At 44.8% G+C, this 15309-nt stretch overlaps 1 protein-coding gene across 1 annotated transcript in view; it reads right to left on the reverse strand.

Annotated features, from left to right (window-relative positions):
* WBP2 (WW domain binding protein 2) overlaps positions 1-13893 on the reverse strand; it is a 36919-nt gene extending 23026 nt beyond the window's left edge. Inside the window, exon 1 of the mRNA XM_077459319.1 lies at positions 13726-13893. Coding sequence (XP_077315445.1) covers positions 13726-13784 — 59 coding nt within the window. The 5' untranslated portion in view covers positions 13785-13893. The remainder of the gene's footprint in view (positions 1-13725) is intronic.
* Between the last annotated feature and the right edge of the window lie 1416 nt (positions 13894-15309).

Raw genomic sequence — 15309 nt, forward strand, 5'->3', positions numbered from 1 at the left:
TTTTGGGGGCGCTCTAATTACTTCATATAATATTAAATATATCAATGCAAATCCTATCTAACAAACCACAGGAAAAAAAATTTGTACAATAATACAACGTATGAAAAAATGTGGAAACAATATTCCATATATTACCACTAGTGATCAAGTGACTATACACAATTAAATCAAAAGTTATAATTTTCTATTCAAAAAAAGTCCCATCAATATGACACAAACTGCTTCTTTGATAGGTGATCCCAAATCCACCAGCACAAGAAATCTTGCAAGATGTGACAAAGATGATTGCATATACCTCCACCAAAGAAATCAATGCAACGTCACCCAATCGTGATTGAAAATCTGCTTACCAGATCAGTTTGACCACTTTAATTAAAAAGTAAGTCAAACAGCGCCTGTACAGGTTAGTGCCTGTTCACATGAATTCTGACAGATACATAGGACAAAATCTCCTTCGTCACAGTCTCAAGCGGTATAAAGAAAAGAGCAAAAAACATCCATAGCGTAATACTATTTTTATTAAAAAGAGGTTTAAAAAACATAGCCAAATGGCTCCTTACATTGTCATGTGCCTGACCCGGCACTGGGGCTGCTCGCCTTCAAAATACAGATTCGATGGGTGAAGTGTTTCCACTCTATACCGTCGATATGGTGTGCGTTCCAAGCCATCAGACCGACAACCAGGTAACCGGATATGGCGTCAGGAAAAGCGTGACCAGGTACCGCCTTGACGTACATTTCGTCATTGACGTCTTCAGGATTATCATTTTTTTTTGCACTTGATATTCAATTGTTGTTTCACAGGATTGCCACTGATCTTTGCCTACATTAGGGTGAGGCCCGGTTCACACTGATGGGACAAACGCTCTGACTTTGGAGCACTTGTTGCATCAAAAGTTGCAATGGAATTGTTCTAATTGGTGCGACTTGAGTCCGTTCCGATGTCCTGTCAAATACTGTCCCCCTGTCGGATAGTGTCCACTGTGTACTGCGCAAGCGCAGTACACATGACAAGCAGATTCCGAAGATGAACGGCACCTGCGCCGTGAGTCCAGGTTCAGGCCCCACCATCCAAGTGGACATAGAGTTAGAATAAAAAAAAAAAAAAAAAAAAAAAAAAAAGAGCCGAGCGAAACGAAGGCCGTGCCCGAAGAGTGGCGAATGAGGCGAGACCTCCAACTATGTGCAGCCCTATGTCCACTTGGATGGTGGGGCTTGCACCTGGACTCACGGCGCATGCACCGTTCATCTTCAGATATTTTCCGAACCTCCGTACTGCGCAAGCGCTGCACCTGCGCAGTACGGGGCGGACCCTATTCGATAGGTGGACATTTTTGGACAGAACACCAGCACTACTTTTGGTCCCACTTGCATTGACTTCTGTTAAAGAAGTCACATGCAAGTCATTCTGACGTTGTGGGTAGTGTGAACCTGGGCTAAAGCTTAATTATCTTACCTCCCTCTGCACTCTTTGGTTTCCTCTGCTGCTGCCTACATCACTACAGGACACAGTAATGACATAGGGGCTCGGAGATCGGACCAGAGCATGCAGCAAAGGGACCATGCATCCAATAAATCAGGAAGAGTGTCATGGGGAAAAAAAAAAAAAGAAGTGTTTGCTTCACAATTGTGACCCCAATTATCTTACTGCATATAGTTACATAGTTAGTTAGGTTGAAAAAAGACACAAGTCCATCCAGTTCGACCAAAAAAAAAAATATATATATATAATATATAATATATAATTCCTTCCTGATCCCCCGAGAGGCAATCGGATTTTCCCCGGATCAACTTTACCTATAAATTTTAGTACCCAGTTATATTACGTACAGTTTGGGGCAGTTTGTATCACTTTGTGACAAGCTAGTTTTAACTCGGCATGTCACGTTTGGCAGGCTACTGGAAAGTCAATGGGACCGCACCACAACTGTGTGACAAACATGTTGTGGCACGGCATTTAAATGCAAAATCCCTCTTGGGGTAAAATGGGTATTCAGTATCGCCTCCCGAACTCCTGTATACTGCTATCTGAAAAGTGATCCACCACGGATCAGTTTTCAGAGCCTGCTGTCTGTGTGAAAGAAGCCAAAGTGTATCAGATTCTAAATATTCTTCTGCCACCATAGCTCTCCAATGTTTAGGCAGAGTGCAATTGCAGGGTTTTCTTAAAGCAGGAGTGTGCATGCATGAAGGTGGTGAGCCTACCAACCTTTACTCCTAAATCAATGGAGATCTTTCAACAGAGTAGGTATGGACCTTTCACACAGAAGCACGAGCAAGGGTTTATCTACCTGTCATTTCCTGTAATCTGTACAACGCCTCATGGCATCTCATCTCACAAATCCTTGTGCACCCCATCACATGACCTATGTACTGGCTGTGTCATGTCCCTGCCAGCTCACCTGGCTGTAAAAAGCAGTCCCTGCTGGCATCTCCCCAGGTTCTACATGGATCTTTATAGGCAAACGTCACATGGAGTCTGACAGCTGTTACCTGTTAACTTCACACTCTGTCTTCCAGCTTCTTAGTGTGTATGACAATTTCAAATAACATAGCCCTGTAGTTGTGTACATTCCTAGTAATTGTAGGGCTCTGTGGTTAGCATTGTTATGTACCATTTAGTACATAAATGTCAGTGACCTGAGAAGTTACTAAAGCTGGAGGCAGGCACACAGCATATTCAGGAGAAGGTCAGGGAGGAATGCCTCAATATTTCATTTTCAATTAAAAAGCATAAATACATGTAGAAATAAGAGTGCCCGGCATACAGACCCAGGTAAAGAAAAGTCTGAGCAATCTCCAGAACCTGGGACTTCCTGTTTAAACTAGAGAAACTAGGCAATTACCTGTGCTGAGCTACATACATAGTGCATCACATGAATGCTGCGCTACAGTCATGCCCATAAATATTGGGACATCAACACAATTCTAATCTTTTTTGGCTCTATCCAAATCAGGCAAACAGTGTAGGAATTACAACTGTTTGTATAGGTGCCTCCCACTTTTTAGGGACTGAAAGTAATGGGACAGCTTAACAATGCTCTATCAAACTTTCACTTTTTAATACTTGGTTGCAAATCCTTTGCAGTCAATTACAGCCTGAAATCTGTAACGCATAGACATCGCCAGATGCTGGGTTTCATCCCTGGTGATGCTCTGCCAGGCCTCTACTGCAACTGTCTTCAGTTCCTGCTTGTTCTTGGGGCATTTTCCCTTCAGTTTTGTCTTTAGCAAGTGAAATGCATGCTCAATCGGATCCAGGTCAGGTGATTGACTTGGCCATAACATTCAACTTCTTTCCCTTAAAAAACTCTTTGGTTGTTTTCGCAGTATGCTTCGGGTCATTGTCCATCTGCACTGTGAAGCGCTGTCCAATAAGTTCTGAAGCATTTTGCTGAATATGAGCAGATAATGTTGCCCGAAACACTACAGAATTCATCCTGCTTTTGTCAGTCACATAATCAATAAATACAAGAGAACCAGTTCCATTGGCAGCCATACATGCCCACACCATGACACTTCCACCACCATGCTTCACTGAGGAGGTGGTATGCTTTGCATCATGAGCAGTTCCTTTCCTTCTCCATACTCTTCTCTTCCCATCACGCTGGTACATGTTGATCTTGGTCTCATCTGTCCATAGGATGTTGTTCCAGAACCGCAAAGGCTTTTTTAGATGTTGTTTGGCAAGCTCTAATCTGGCCTTCCTGTTTTTGAGGCTCACCAATGATTTACATCTTGTGGTGACCCCTCTGTATTCACTCTGGTGAAGTCTTCTCTTGATTGTTGACTTTGACACACATACACCTACCTCCTGGACAGTGTTCTTGATCTGGCCAACTGTTGTGAAGGGTGTTTTCTTCACCAGAGAAAGAATTCTTCAGTCGTCCACCACAGTTGTTTTCTGTGGTCTTCCGGGTCTTTTGGTGTTGCTGAGCTCACCGATGCGTTCTTTTTTAACCACTTGCCGACCGCCGCACGACGATGTACGTCGACAGAATGGCACGGGCAGGCATATGGGCGTACCTGTACGTCCCTGCCTTCCCGCGGGTGGGGGGCCCGATCGGGCCCCCCCCGGTGCCTGCGGCGGTCGGTATTCGTTCGGGAGCAATCCGGGATGAGGGGGCGGCCATTCATTCATGGCCACCCCCTCGCGATCGCTCCCGACGAATGGAAATCCTTCGTGACATCACTTCCTCTCCTGTAATGTAAACACAGGAGAGGAAGTGATGTAATCTCTCCTCCGTGTCGGTATTTTTCGTTCCGGCACCGAGGAGAGAGGATCGGTGAGTTGCACCAACACGACACTTCACAGTAGAACATGCCAGGCACACTCACACCCCCCCCCCCCTTTACCCCCCGATCACCCCCCCAATTACCCCTGCCCCCCCAGTCACAGTGACACCAATGCATTTTTTTTTTTGCATTGGTGTCATTTGTGACTGTAATAACTGTTAGGGCAGTTAGGGTTAGCCCCCTTTAGTTCTAATGTACCCCCCTAACCCCCCCCAATAAAGGTTTAACCCCGTGATCACCCCCCGTCGCCAGTGTCACTAAGGCTGGGTTCACATTGCAGCGGTTTATGAGAACGGATGTGATTCGCACAGCACTGCAGTGCAAATCACATCCGATCTCTGCGATTCGAGTTCAGCCATTCGCCGCACCCGCCGCAAATTCGCACGGGACCCTTTTTTTGGTCCGCAGCAGAATCGGATCGCATGGGTGTTCACACCATGCGATCCGAGTTTTCAGATCGCACTGCGATATGCGAACTGATCTGGGGGTGTCATTAACATTTCACTGACACTCCCAGCAGTTCGCATAGGGCAGTGTGAACTGCCGCCGGGAGGCATGCGATGCGGGAACCCGCCGCGGATTCGTGGCGTTCCCGCATCGCTCCAGTGTGAACCCAGCCTAATAAGCGATCGTTTTTCTGATCGCTGTATTAGTGTCACAGGTGACGCTAGTTAGGCAGGTATTTAGGTTCGCCGCAGCTTTTTATAGCGCCAGGGACCCCCATATACTACCGCATAAAGCCCCCTGATTGCCCCCTAGTTAACCCTTTCACCAGTGATCACCATATAACTGTTACAGGTGACGCTGGTTGGTTAGTTATTTTTTTTATAGTTTCAGGGCACCCGCCATTTATTACCTAGTCTCACTAGTGTACCCCTAAATTTAGGGGTGTCTACTTTCCAAAATGGGGTCATTTGGGGGGGTTTGTGCCATCTTGGCATTTTATGGCCTTCAAAACTGTAACGCCCTTAGAAAGCCTGAAGGCGGTGCTTGGTTTTCGGGGCCCCGTACGCGGCTAGGCTCCCAAAAAGTCCCACATATGTGGTATCCCCGTACTCAGGAGAAGCAGCAGAATTTATTTTGGGGTGTCATTTCACATATGCCCATGGCATGCGTGAGCAATATATCATTTAGTGACAACTTTGTGAAAAAAAAAAAAAAAGTTTGTAATTTTCCCGCAACTTGTGGCAAAATATAAAATATTCCATGGACTCAACATGCCTCTCAGCAAATAGCTTGGGGTGTCTACTTTCTAAAATGGGGTCATTTGTGGGGATTTTGTGCCATCTTGGCATTTTATGGCCTTCAAAACTGTAATAGGTAGTGAGGAGTGAAGTCAAATATTTACACCCTTAGAAAACCTGAAGGCGGTTCTTGGCTTTCGGGGCCCTGTACGCGGCTAGACTCCCAAAAAATCCCACATATGTGGTATCCCCGTACTCAGGAGAAGCAGCAGAATTTATTTTGGGGTGTCATTTCACATATGCCCATAGCATGTGTGAGCAATATATCATTTAGTGACAACTTTGTGTAAAAAAAAAAAAAAAAACTACTTTCCAAAATGGGGTCATTTGGGGGGGGTTTTGTACTGCCCTGCCATTTTAGCACCTCAAGAAATGAGATAGGCAGTCGTAAACTAAAAGCTGCGTAAATTCCAGAAAACGTACCTTAGTTTGTAGATGTGACAACTTTTGCGCAAACCAATAAATATACAGTTATTGACTTTTTTTTTACCAAAGACATGTGGCTGAATACATTTTGGCCTAAATGTATGACTAAAATTGAGTTTATTGGATTTTTCTAATAACAAAAAGTAGAAAATATCATTTTTTTTCAAAATTTGCGGTCTTTTTACGTTTAGATCGCAAAAAATAAAAATCGCAGAGTCAGTCAAATACCTTTAAAAGAAAGCTCTATTTGTGGGAAGAAAAGGACGCAAATTTCGTTTGGGTACAACATTGCATGACCGCGCAATTACCAGTTAAAGCAGCGCAGTGCCAAAGTGTAAAAAGACCTCTGGTCATTTACCAGCAAAATGGTCCGGTCTGAAAGTGGTTAAGGATGTTCCAAACAGTCGATTTGGCCACTCCTAATGTTTGTTTATTTATTTATTTTCAGCCCAATGATGGCTTGCTTCACTGATAGTGACAGCTCTTTGGATCTCATATTGAGAGTTGACAGCAACAGATTCCAAATGCAAATAGCACGCTCGAAATGAACTCTGGACCTCTTATCTGCTCCGTGTAAATGGGAGGAAATAAACACACACCCGGCCATGGAACAGCTGAGCAGCCAATTGTCCCATTACTTTTAGTCCCTTAAAAAGTGGGAGGCACATATACAAACTGTTGTAATTCCTACACTGTTCATCTGATTTGGATGTAAATACCCTCAAATTAAAGCTGAAAGTCTGCAGTTAAAGCACATCATGATCATTTAATTTCAAATCCATTGTGGTGGTGTATGGAGCCAGAAGGATTAGAACTGTGTTGATGTCCCAATATTTATGGACCTGACTGTACATACATTACAAGTACTTGTATAGCGCTATCAATTTATGCAGTGCTTTACATACAGTATCTCACAAAAGTGAGTACACCCCTCACATTTTTGTAAAAATGTTACTAATATATATCTCCATCTATCTATCTATCTATCAATCTAAGCTTCCCAACGCACATTCACAAAATAGGGCCAATTTAGACAGGAGCCAATCAACCTACCAGCAGGTCTTTGGGACTGTGGGAGGAAACCGGAGTACCCAGAGGAAACCCACGCAGATCAGGTCTGCTGATAGGGCAGTACAGCCGGCCCTCCAGTACTGAAGGGGGCCAGAGCAACTTTATTATTCATTCATATCTTGTAAAAATTGTACATAAAATATCAACATCAGCCCGACTCCTAGGCTTGCTACGACTACACTTATGTTTTCTTGGACCCCATCAGTCCAGCAGAGGGGCCCAGGAGGCAGCAGCAGGGAGGGGACTGGCCCCGCGGTCCAGGTTCTGCAATATAAGTCCTGGCCAGCCACTTACTGCCTTTCCCTGGCAAAGCGATCTATCTGCCTCCCTGAGCAAGTGCTGATAAAGGGACGAGGGTGATGTAGCAGGCACTGGAGGGGACAGTAGGGTTGCCACCTCATCCCTTTAAACCCAAACACATATTAATTACACAGGTTCTGTGGCCGATTAAGGTGGTAATTAAACTCACTTGGTGCCTTATCTGCATTAAATTAGCTGCAGAACCTGTGTAATTCATATTTGTTCAGGGTTAAAGTTATGAGGAGGCAACCCTAGGTGATATCGTGGAGAAGTTGCAGAGCGGAGATCATAGCATGTGGATCCCGGTGCACAGACAGGTGGCTCAACTGAACTGCACTTTACTGAAGGTACAGAGGCAGATATTGTAAAATAGACTGTAGATGGCTGTAATTGGAAGGTCAGTACAAACAGCCATAGGACAGACAACTATACAGCAGCTACTGTACTGTTATCATGACAAGGATGATGATCATAACCATAGTGAGATGTTTCCTTTTTTAGTATCATCTATAACTGTTTGGAGGGGTAGTAAACAGACAACTGAGCCCCCAACCACTCCCCTTATGCTACAGATGCACTGCTACCATCATACATAGTATGGCATTGGCAGTGGGGGTTACACACACACACACACACACACACACACAGGGAGTGTGCATAAAACCCCCTACCAACCCCCCCCCCATCTAGGGCCGGATTAAGAACATCATGGGCCTGGTGCTGAGAATTATGGTGGGGATTTTTATTAAAAAAATAAATAAATAGTTAAAAATGTAAACAATTTTTTGTTATAATAAATTAAATTAAATAGAGAGATGGAGGATGAGAGAGGGGTGAGAGGTAAGGGAGGGAGGATGAGAGATAGAGGGGGGATTAGAGAGAGAGGATGCGAATGAGCATGCGTGGAAGTGACAGCAACACAGCCCGGCCAAGGCAAGTGACCGAAGGCACAGAACCCGGAAGGAAGACAGGGTGAAGATGGAACAAAAGTGTGCCCATTCTAGAGCTGGTAACATTGAGGATATTCAAAATAATTTTAAAGAACTGTTTTTGTGTGGAAGAGGCATAAGAAAGGAGTATGTGCAGGTGAGGGAGAGAAATGTGGAGGGTATAACAGTGGGCACTATGTACAGGAGAGGAGTGTGGAGGGTATGATGAGGGCAGTATGTACAGGAGAGGAGTGTGGCGAGTATGATGGGGGCAGTATGTACAGGAGAGGAGTGTGGCGAGTATGATGGGGGCAGTATGTACAGGAGAGGAGTATAGCGGGTATGATAGGGGCAGTATGTACAGGAGAGGAGTGTGGAAGGTATTATGAGGGTGGTATGTACAGGAGAGTAGCGTGGAGAGAAAGCTAGTTGGCAGTATGTACAGGAGGGGAGTGTGGAGGGTACGACAATTGGCAGTATGGAGAGGAATGTGGAGGGTATGACAGTGAGCGGTATGCACAGGAGAGGCGTGTGGATGGTATGACAATAGGCAGTATGTACAGGAGAGGAGTGTGGAGGGTATGACAGTGGTCAGTATGTACAGGAGAGTAGAGTAGTGTGGAGTGTATGACCATGGGTAGTATTTACAGGAGAGAAGTTTGGAGGGTATGACAGTGGGCACCATTTATAGGAGAGGTGTGTGGAGGGTATGACAGTGGGCAATATGTATAGAAGAGAAGTGTGGAGGGTATGACAGTGAACAGTATGTACAGGAGAGGAGTGTATGATAGTGAGCAGTATGTACAGGAGAGGAGTATGGAGGGTATGATAGCGGGTACTATGTACAGGTGAGGAGGATGAAGGAATCTGGAAAGGAAAAATTTAAAGGTTTGTGGAAGGAGGTTTATGGACTGCGTAGTGGTTAAGCGGCCATACATGAATTGAAATTAAGCCAATTTAGCATAAACCAGCCATAGTCAATCTATGTATGGGCTGGCTGGTTGTACACAAGTCAATTAATCGACTTGAGTACAACCAGCCTGTCAGGTTTTTCACAAAACAATCAGTGCTGCCAGCTATAGTTCGCAACACTGATCATTGTATTCTGTGGTTAGGGAAGTCTCCCCACTGGCAGAACACAATAACACTGCGGGAGTGGTTCCCCCATCCACAGGTTAGAGGGTGTGTGGGGACAGGCTGGGGTGTGAGGTGGTCATGGAGGGATACCAATCAGTTTGTGGGGAGAGTAACTGGGAGTGATATCTTTTGGAGTAGGGTCTGTCATCTGCAGGTTTGGACATGGTTACCTGTGATATAAGTTGAAGGGAGGTGGCCAACATGGGAAGTGGCTGGGAAGTGACCTGGTTGGTGGAGAGCGTGAAAAGGATGATGTGTTTCAAGTTTCTTTTACATTTGTAGTAATGCTTGCTGCCCTCTGAAAAGTGATCTGTGGTGTATTGCTTTTCAATGAGTGGTATAGCAGCAGCTGACAGGCATTCATGAGGCGCTATTGCCGCCTCTTTTTTTTTTTTTTAACATTGCTGAATGGCAGTTTTAGATTGTTGGACTATGCTGCTACTGCGAGCAAGTTCGACAGGCGGTGCCTGCCTCTGACAAGAAGTGAGAGGCACTGTGAGCTCATCCTCTCAGTCTGCTGCAAACAGAGTGTGCCAGCTTGTATTTAAATTGGCCACTCCGTATGTAGCTTCTGACAGGCTAGGCAAGGAGACCCGTATCTCCAGGGCCATAGGTGATAGTAGCCCCGGTAGTGGGGTAGACCTTCAGCTACCTACCCCCTAAATTTGGGCTCTATGTGATCCCTGTTCGCTGAGTCATGACCCACGAAGTCAATCTTTTTTATTTTTTAAAGGTAAGGGGTCCAATAGCCCCTATGTTAATCCGGCCCTGACTGGGGTGACAGTGCATCTGCAGCATATGAGGGGCTTAGTCATGCATTTTTTTACTGCCCCTATAACCACATGTGTAGATGATGACCTAAAAGAAAGTATTGCACACTGAAGTCGGAACTTGCACGGTTTCAAACCCACATTGCATTCCGACTTGAGTACAACCAGCCTGTCAGATTTTTCCCAAAACAATCAGTGCTGACATGTAAAGAGAAATTGTCACCAAAAAATGCATCACATATGGAACTTTTTGTCCCCATATGTGATGGAAAAAAAAAAGTGTTTTTTGTTTTTTCTATAGTGTTTTCCAAGTGTAGAAAATCTAGTTACACCCAAGCACTTAAAACGGAGTTCCACCAAAAAATGGAACTTCCGCTTTTTCGGTTCCTCCACCTCCTCCGGTGTCACATTTGGCACCTTTCAGGGGGGAGGGGGAGCATATACCTGTCTAATACAGGTATTTTGCTCCCACTTCTGGGCATAGATACCCGCGAGTATTTATGCCACTTCCGGCACCTTCTCTGCCCCCCGCCCCCACTGTCTTCTGGGAGACACACAGGTCCCAGAAGACAGCAGGGACCAGTGGGATAATTTGTAATAAAACCATCTTTGCCATTCTGAAGCTTCCCTTGAAACACTTTTCATATTATTTTATATATACTGTGATTCTGTACTTCCCAAATATGCTGCATAAAACTCCCTACACTGAGTCTGGCTGCAACCATTGTAACTGTGGGCAGCTGAAGCTGCTGCCTGTCCACTTCCTGCATTTACACAGAGGCACACCTCCAGCCCTGCAGCTCTCATTTGCCCTCTTATGGCTCATCCCCCCTCCCTTCCTGGCAAACTCTCACTAGAGAGAGAGCTGTGCATGAGGTCATAAGCCTAGGCTTTTTTCCAGACAAGAAACAGGAAGTGGGCTGTATAAGGTATTTACTGGCAGAAAAATGTTTTACTATACAAAGTTAAAACAACAAGGGCAGAAGATTTAATAGATGGAAAGATGAAAAAAAATGACTGAAGATCCGCTTTAAGGGGCAAGTTCACCTTTACAGAAAAATCTGTAAGGTGAACTTACACTGGATCCCCTCCCCATCACACCTGGTCCTGCAGTACCTGAAACCAGCAATCTCCCGCAATGACATATCGTAAAACTGCTTTACCAGTCCAGGAATCAGTAAAGGTATGTATAGGAGGGATTCTGATTGGTTGGCGCAGACCAATCAGAACCCACGTAGCCCGTCCTGTCGGTGCTGCAGAAGAGGAGAGAAAGCCGCTGGGATTTTAAACCCCCGGACCGGTGGACCGGCTATTCGAGGTGTCAGTGCGGGAGATCGCCGGCCTCAGGTACTGCAGGACCGGGTGCGATGGGGTCCAGTGTAAGGTCTCCTTTTCTGTAAAGGTGAACTTGCACTTTAAAATCCCCCCCCCCAAACATTTTTGAGCTGCACCCCCACATACAAACATGTACAAATGTAAATGCATGTGTCAGGGGTGTCTACACGCAAATTATTCTAATCTTGTTAAATATCACGGCACACGCCAGAGTGAGATCAATCATTTTCGCCCCATTATTCATTGTTGACGCTAAACTGATTAAAGTGTCACCTATGGAAAATATAGGGGGCCAAAATCTGTTGCCATTTGATGGGTTTATGCAATTTGAACCACTTGCTGACTGCTGCACGCCGATATACATCTGCACAATGGCAGCGGTGGGCAAATGGGCGTACAGCTATGCCCCGTTTAATTGGCGGGGCTACCGGGTGCGTGCCTGTCTCCTGTGCATACAGTGTGACCGTGCCCACGGGACCCTTTGCCCAATGGTCTCCCGCCAATCGTGTCACGGAGCTGCAAAACATAAACAAGACATTTCACCATTCTGCCTTGTGACATGACAGATCACCACTCCCTGTCATCAGGAGCAGTGATCGCTGTCATGTGAGTGGAAGCCCACCCCCCCTACAGTTAGAATCACTATCTAGGACACACTTAAAGTGGTTGTAAAGGTAATTTTTTTTTTTTTTTTTTAAATAAACAAACATGTTATACTTGTCTCCACTGTGCAGCTCGTTTTGCACAGAGTGGCCCCGAACCTGCTGGTCTGGGGTCCCTCGGCAGTTGTCTCAGCTCCCCCCCCCCCCTGCAAGGACTCCACATCTTCATGCGAGCTCCCTCACATGGTGTGGAGTGCTTGCGGGTGCGCTCCTGTGATACAGTGAGCGGCTATGGCTGCTGGCTGTATCATTCGGCCCCGTCCCCGCATCATTGGATGTGATTGACAGCAGCACGAGCCAATGGCAGCGCTGCTTTCAATCCATCCACTCTAACCAATCAAAATTTACCTTTACAACCCCTTTAACTCCTTCATCGCCCCCTAGTAGTTAACCCCTTCCCTGTCAATGTCATTTACACAGTAATCAGTGCATTTTTATAGAACTGATCGCTGTATAAATGACAATGGTCCCAAAATAGTGTCAAAAGTGTCTGATGTGTCCGCCATAATGTCGCAGTCACGATAAAAATCACAGATCACCACCATTACTAATAAAAAAATTATAATAAAAATGCCATAAAACTATCCCGTTTTGTAGACACTGTAAATTTTGCACAAACCAATCAATATACCCTTATTGCGATTTATTTTATTTTTTTTTACCAAAAATATGTGGAAAAATACATATTGGCCTAAACTGAGGAAAAAAAAATGTTTTTTAAAAATATATTTTTGGGGGATATTTATTATAGCAAAAAGTTAAAAAAATATTGTGTTTTTTGTTTTTCAAAATTGTCGCTTTTTTTTTTGTTTATAACGCAAAAAATAAAAACCGCAGAGGTGATCAAATACCACCAGAAGAAAGCTCCATTTGTGGGGAAAACAGGACGTCAGTTTGGGTGAAATGTCGCAGGACCGCGCAATTGTCAGTTAAAGCGACGCAGTGCTAAATCGCAAAAAGTGCTCTGGTCAGAAAGGGGGTAAAATCTTCTGGGGCTGAAGCGGGTAAGACTTGTCATGTTCAGTATCTATGTACTTGGAGCAAACTCATCTTTTATATTCTTACCAAAAACCAAGCAATGTATTGCATTTATGTGCATTATAATTAATTCTATGAATGTGCGGATTATTATTTTTTTTTCAATTTTGTGTTTCATAAATGTTGCATGAATATCACCCCGCTAATGATTGGTGGAGACTTGTGATCAGGGTGGGGGGCCCCTGTCAGAGAGCTTGTACAAGGCCCCATTATTTCCTATTGACGCAGATACATGGAGTACATGCAAACTCCATGCCGGTAGTGCTGTGGTTATACTGTACTAATATCAGTGCTGAGCCACACACACGCTGTACTACATCACTGCACTAGTGCGCCTACGACTATAATACAGTAAAGACATTTCTGCTTTCCTGATTGGCCCGCCCGCCTGTCGATTAAACCAAGCCCCGCCCCGATGACATAATTTGCTGTCAGAGGCCGAGGCAATGAGTCGGAGCGGTCCGGGTGTCGGGATAGATGAAGTGTAGCTCGGGGCCCGCACAGGACGTCTGCTCACCTCTCACAGTTATTAACGACGACACCCCCGCCGTCCGTGTGGTTCCTGTTCAGCGCCATGTTGCGGATTCTGAGGGACACGCCTCCTTCCCTGCGAGCGCAGCCACTGATACCGTCTCACAGCAACCGGTCAGCCACGCCCCCCTGTCAACACTGCTGTGTGCTGATTGGTCGCTGACTGCAGCAGCATGCGCACAGCGCGAGGTGCAATGTTGTTGTGCCCGATCATCCATCCCATCAATAATTGATAGAGGCGGAGCCCTCCGTGTGACCGGATACCGGGGATCACCCGCTGATAAGTGCCAATCCTGCTGAGTGCAATGTCATCGGCAGTGGAGGCTTTCCATCACTTCTCTGCAGTTCCCCAGAAAGTCAGTGATGGGACGTTTCTATGCAGGATCCCATCTGATCTGATCCATTATCCACTTGTCTACCGAGACAATGTTTTCATTAAAAATCTGCATTTTATTTTTATTTTTTCTGGAAATTACTCTAACCCCCCCCCCCCCCTCCCAAACATTATACATTTTCTGAAAGCAGAGACCACAGAGAATAAAATGGTGGCTGTCACTTTTTTTATTTTATAATACATATTTTATAATATTGGCACAACTCTTTAGAAAATGCCTATTTTCAGAAAAGAATATACTAAAATGAATTATAATGAAAATAAATGCAATATAATACAATTTTTTTTTTTTTAAATATAAAAGATAGGTCTCTGTTAACTAAATAGATAACAAACATGTCAAACTATAAATTTGTGTGCATATGCAAAATAAATAAAATAAAAACACAGCACATAAAATTCTTGTTACGCACAGGCTGTCCAATCAGGTCTGTGTGTCAGTTTTCCAGGCGGACCTGATCGGACCTTTCACTCTGCCCTATGGAGCGGCGGATATCAGCGGACACATCTGCTGACACTCACCGCTATCTGATCCTGCCCGCAAAATCCAGCTGGATGGTGGTGGTCCTAAAAAGAAAAAAAAGACAGGCGGTTCGTTTCCACCCAATTTCACAATAGAGAACAGCAGTACTGTGTCCGTGTCGGCCCTGCACAGTGGAGCAGACAGGACCTGTTATCCGCCTGCTCAGCGGAGGATCAGTGGAGGCCTAATGGTCTTAAAATGCTACTACAATAAGCTATTAGCGTTTTTTATCCAGCATTTTTTTAGCTAAAAAAAAAATCTAGTGTGCATGTAATGCTCCTAACAGCTTTTTTTTTATTCTTCATCTACTATAAAAATGCTAATGCTCCTAAAAGCTTCTAAATTCTTCTAAAATGCTACTAGAAGCTGGCACAAAAATGCTATTATCAGCATTTTTCATCCAGCTTTTTTCTGTCTACCTTTTTTTGAGCTTAGGAAAAATGCTAGTGGGCATGAAGCCTTAAGGGGTACAGTTCCTTCCAATGACACCAAGAATTGGGTGCAATAACAGTAACGATGGAGTACAATTCCACTGAAACCAACAATGGGGCACAATTCCTCCCAACGACACTAATGGTTGGGCCCAATGACACCAATCGTGGGGCATGAATTCTCCCAATAACACCAGCAATGTGGCACAATCCCTCCCACTG

The sequence above is a fragment of the Lithobates pipiens genome, unplaced genomic scaffold (assembly GCF_037356315.1).
Source record: "Lithobates pipiens isolate NorthernLeopardFrog02 unplaced genomic scaffold, aLitPip1_a1.2 Scaffold_28, whole genome shotgun sequence".
Classification (NCBI taxonomy): Eukaryota; Metazoa; Chordata; class Amphibia; order Anura; family Ranidae; genus Lithobates; species Lithobates pipiens.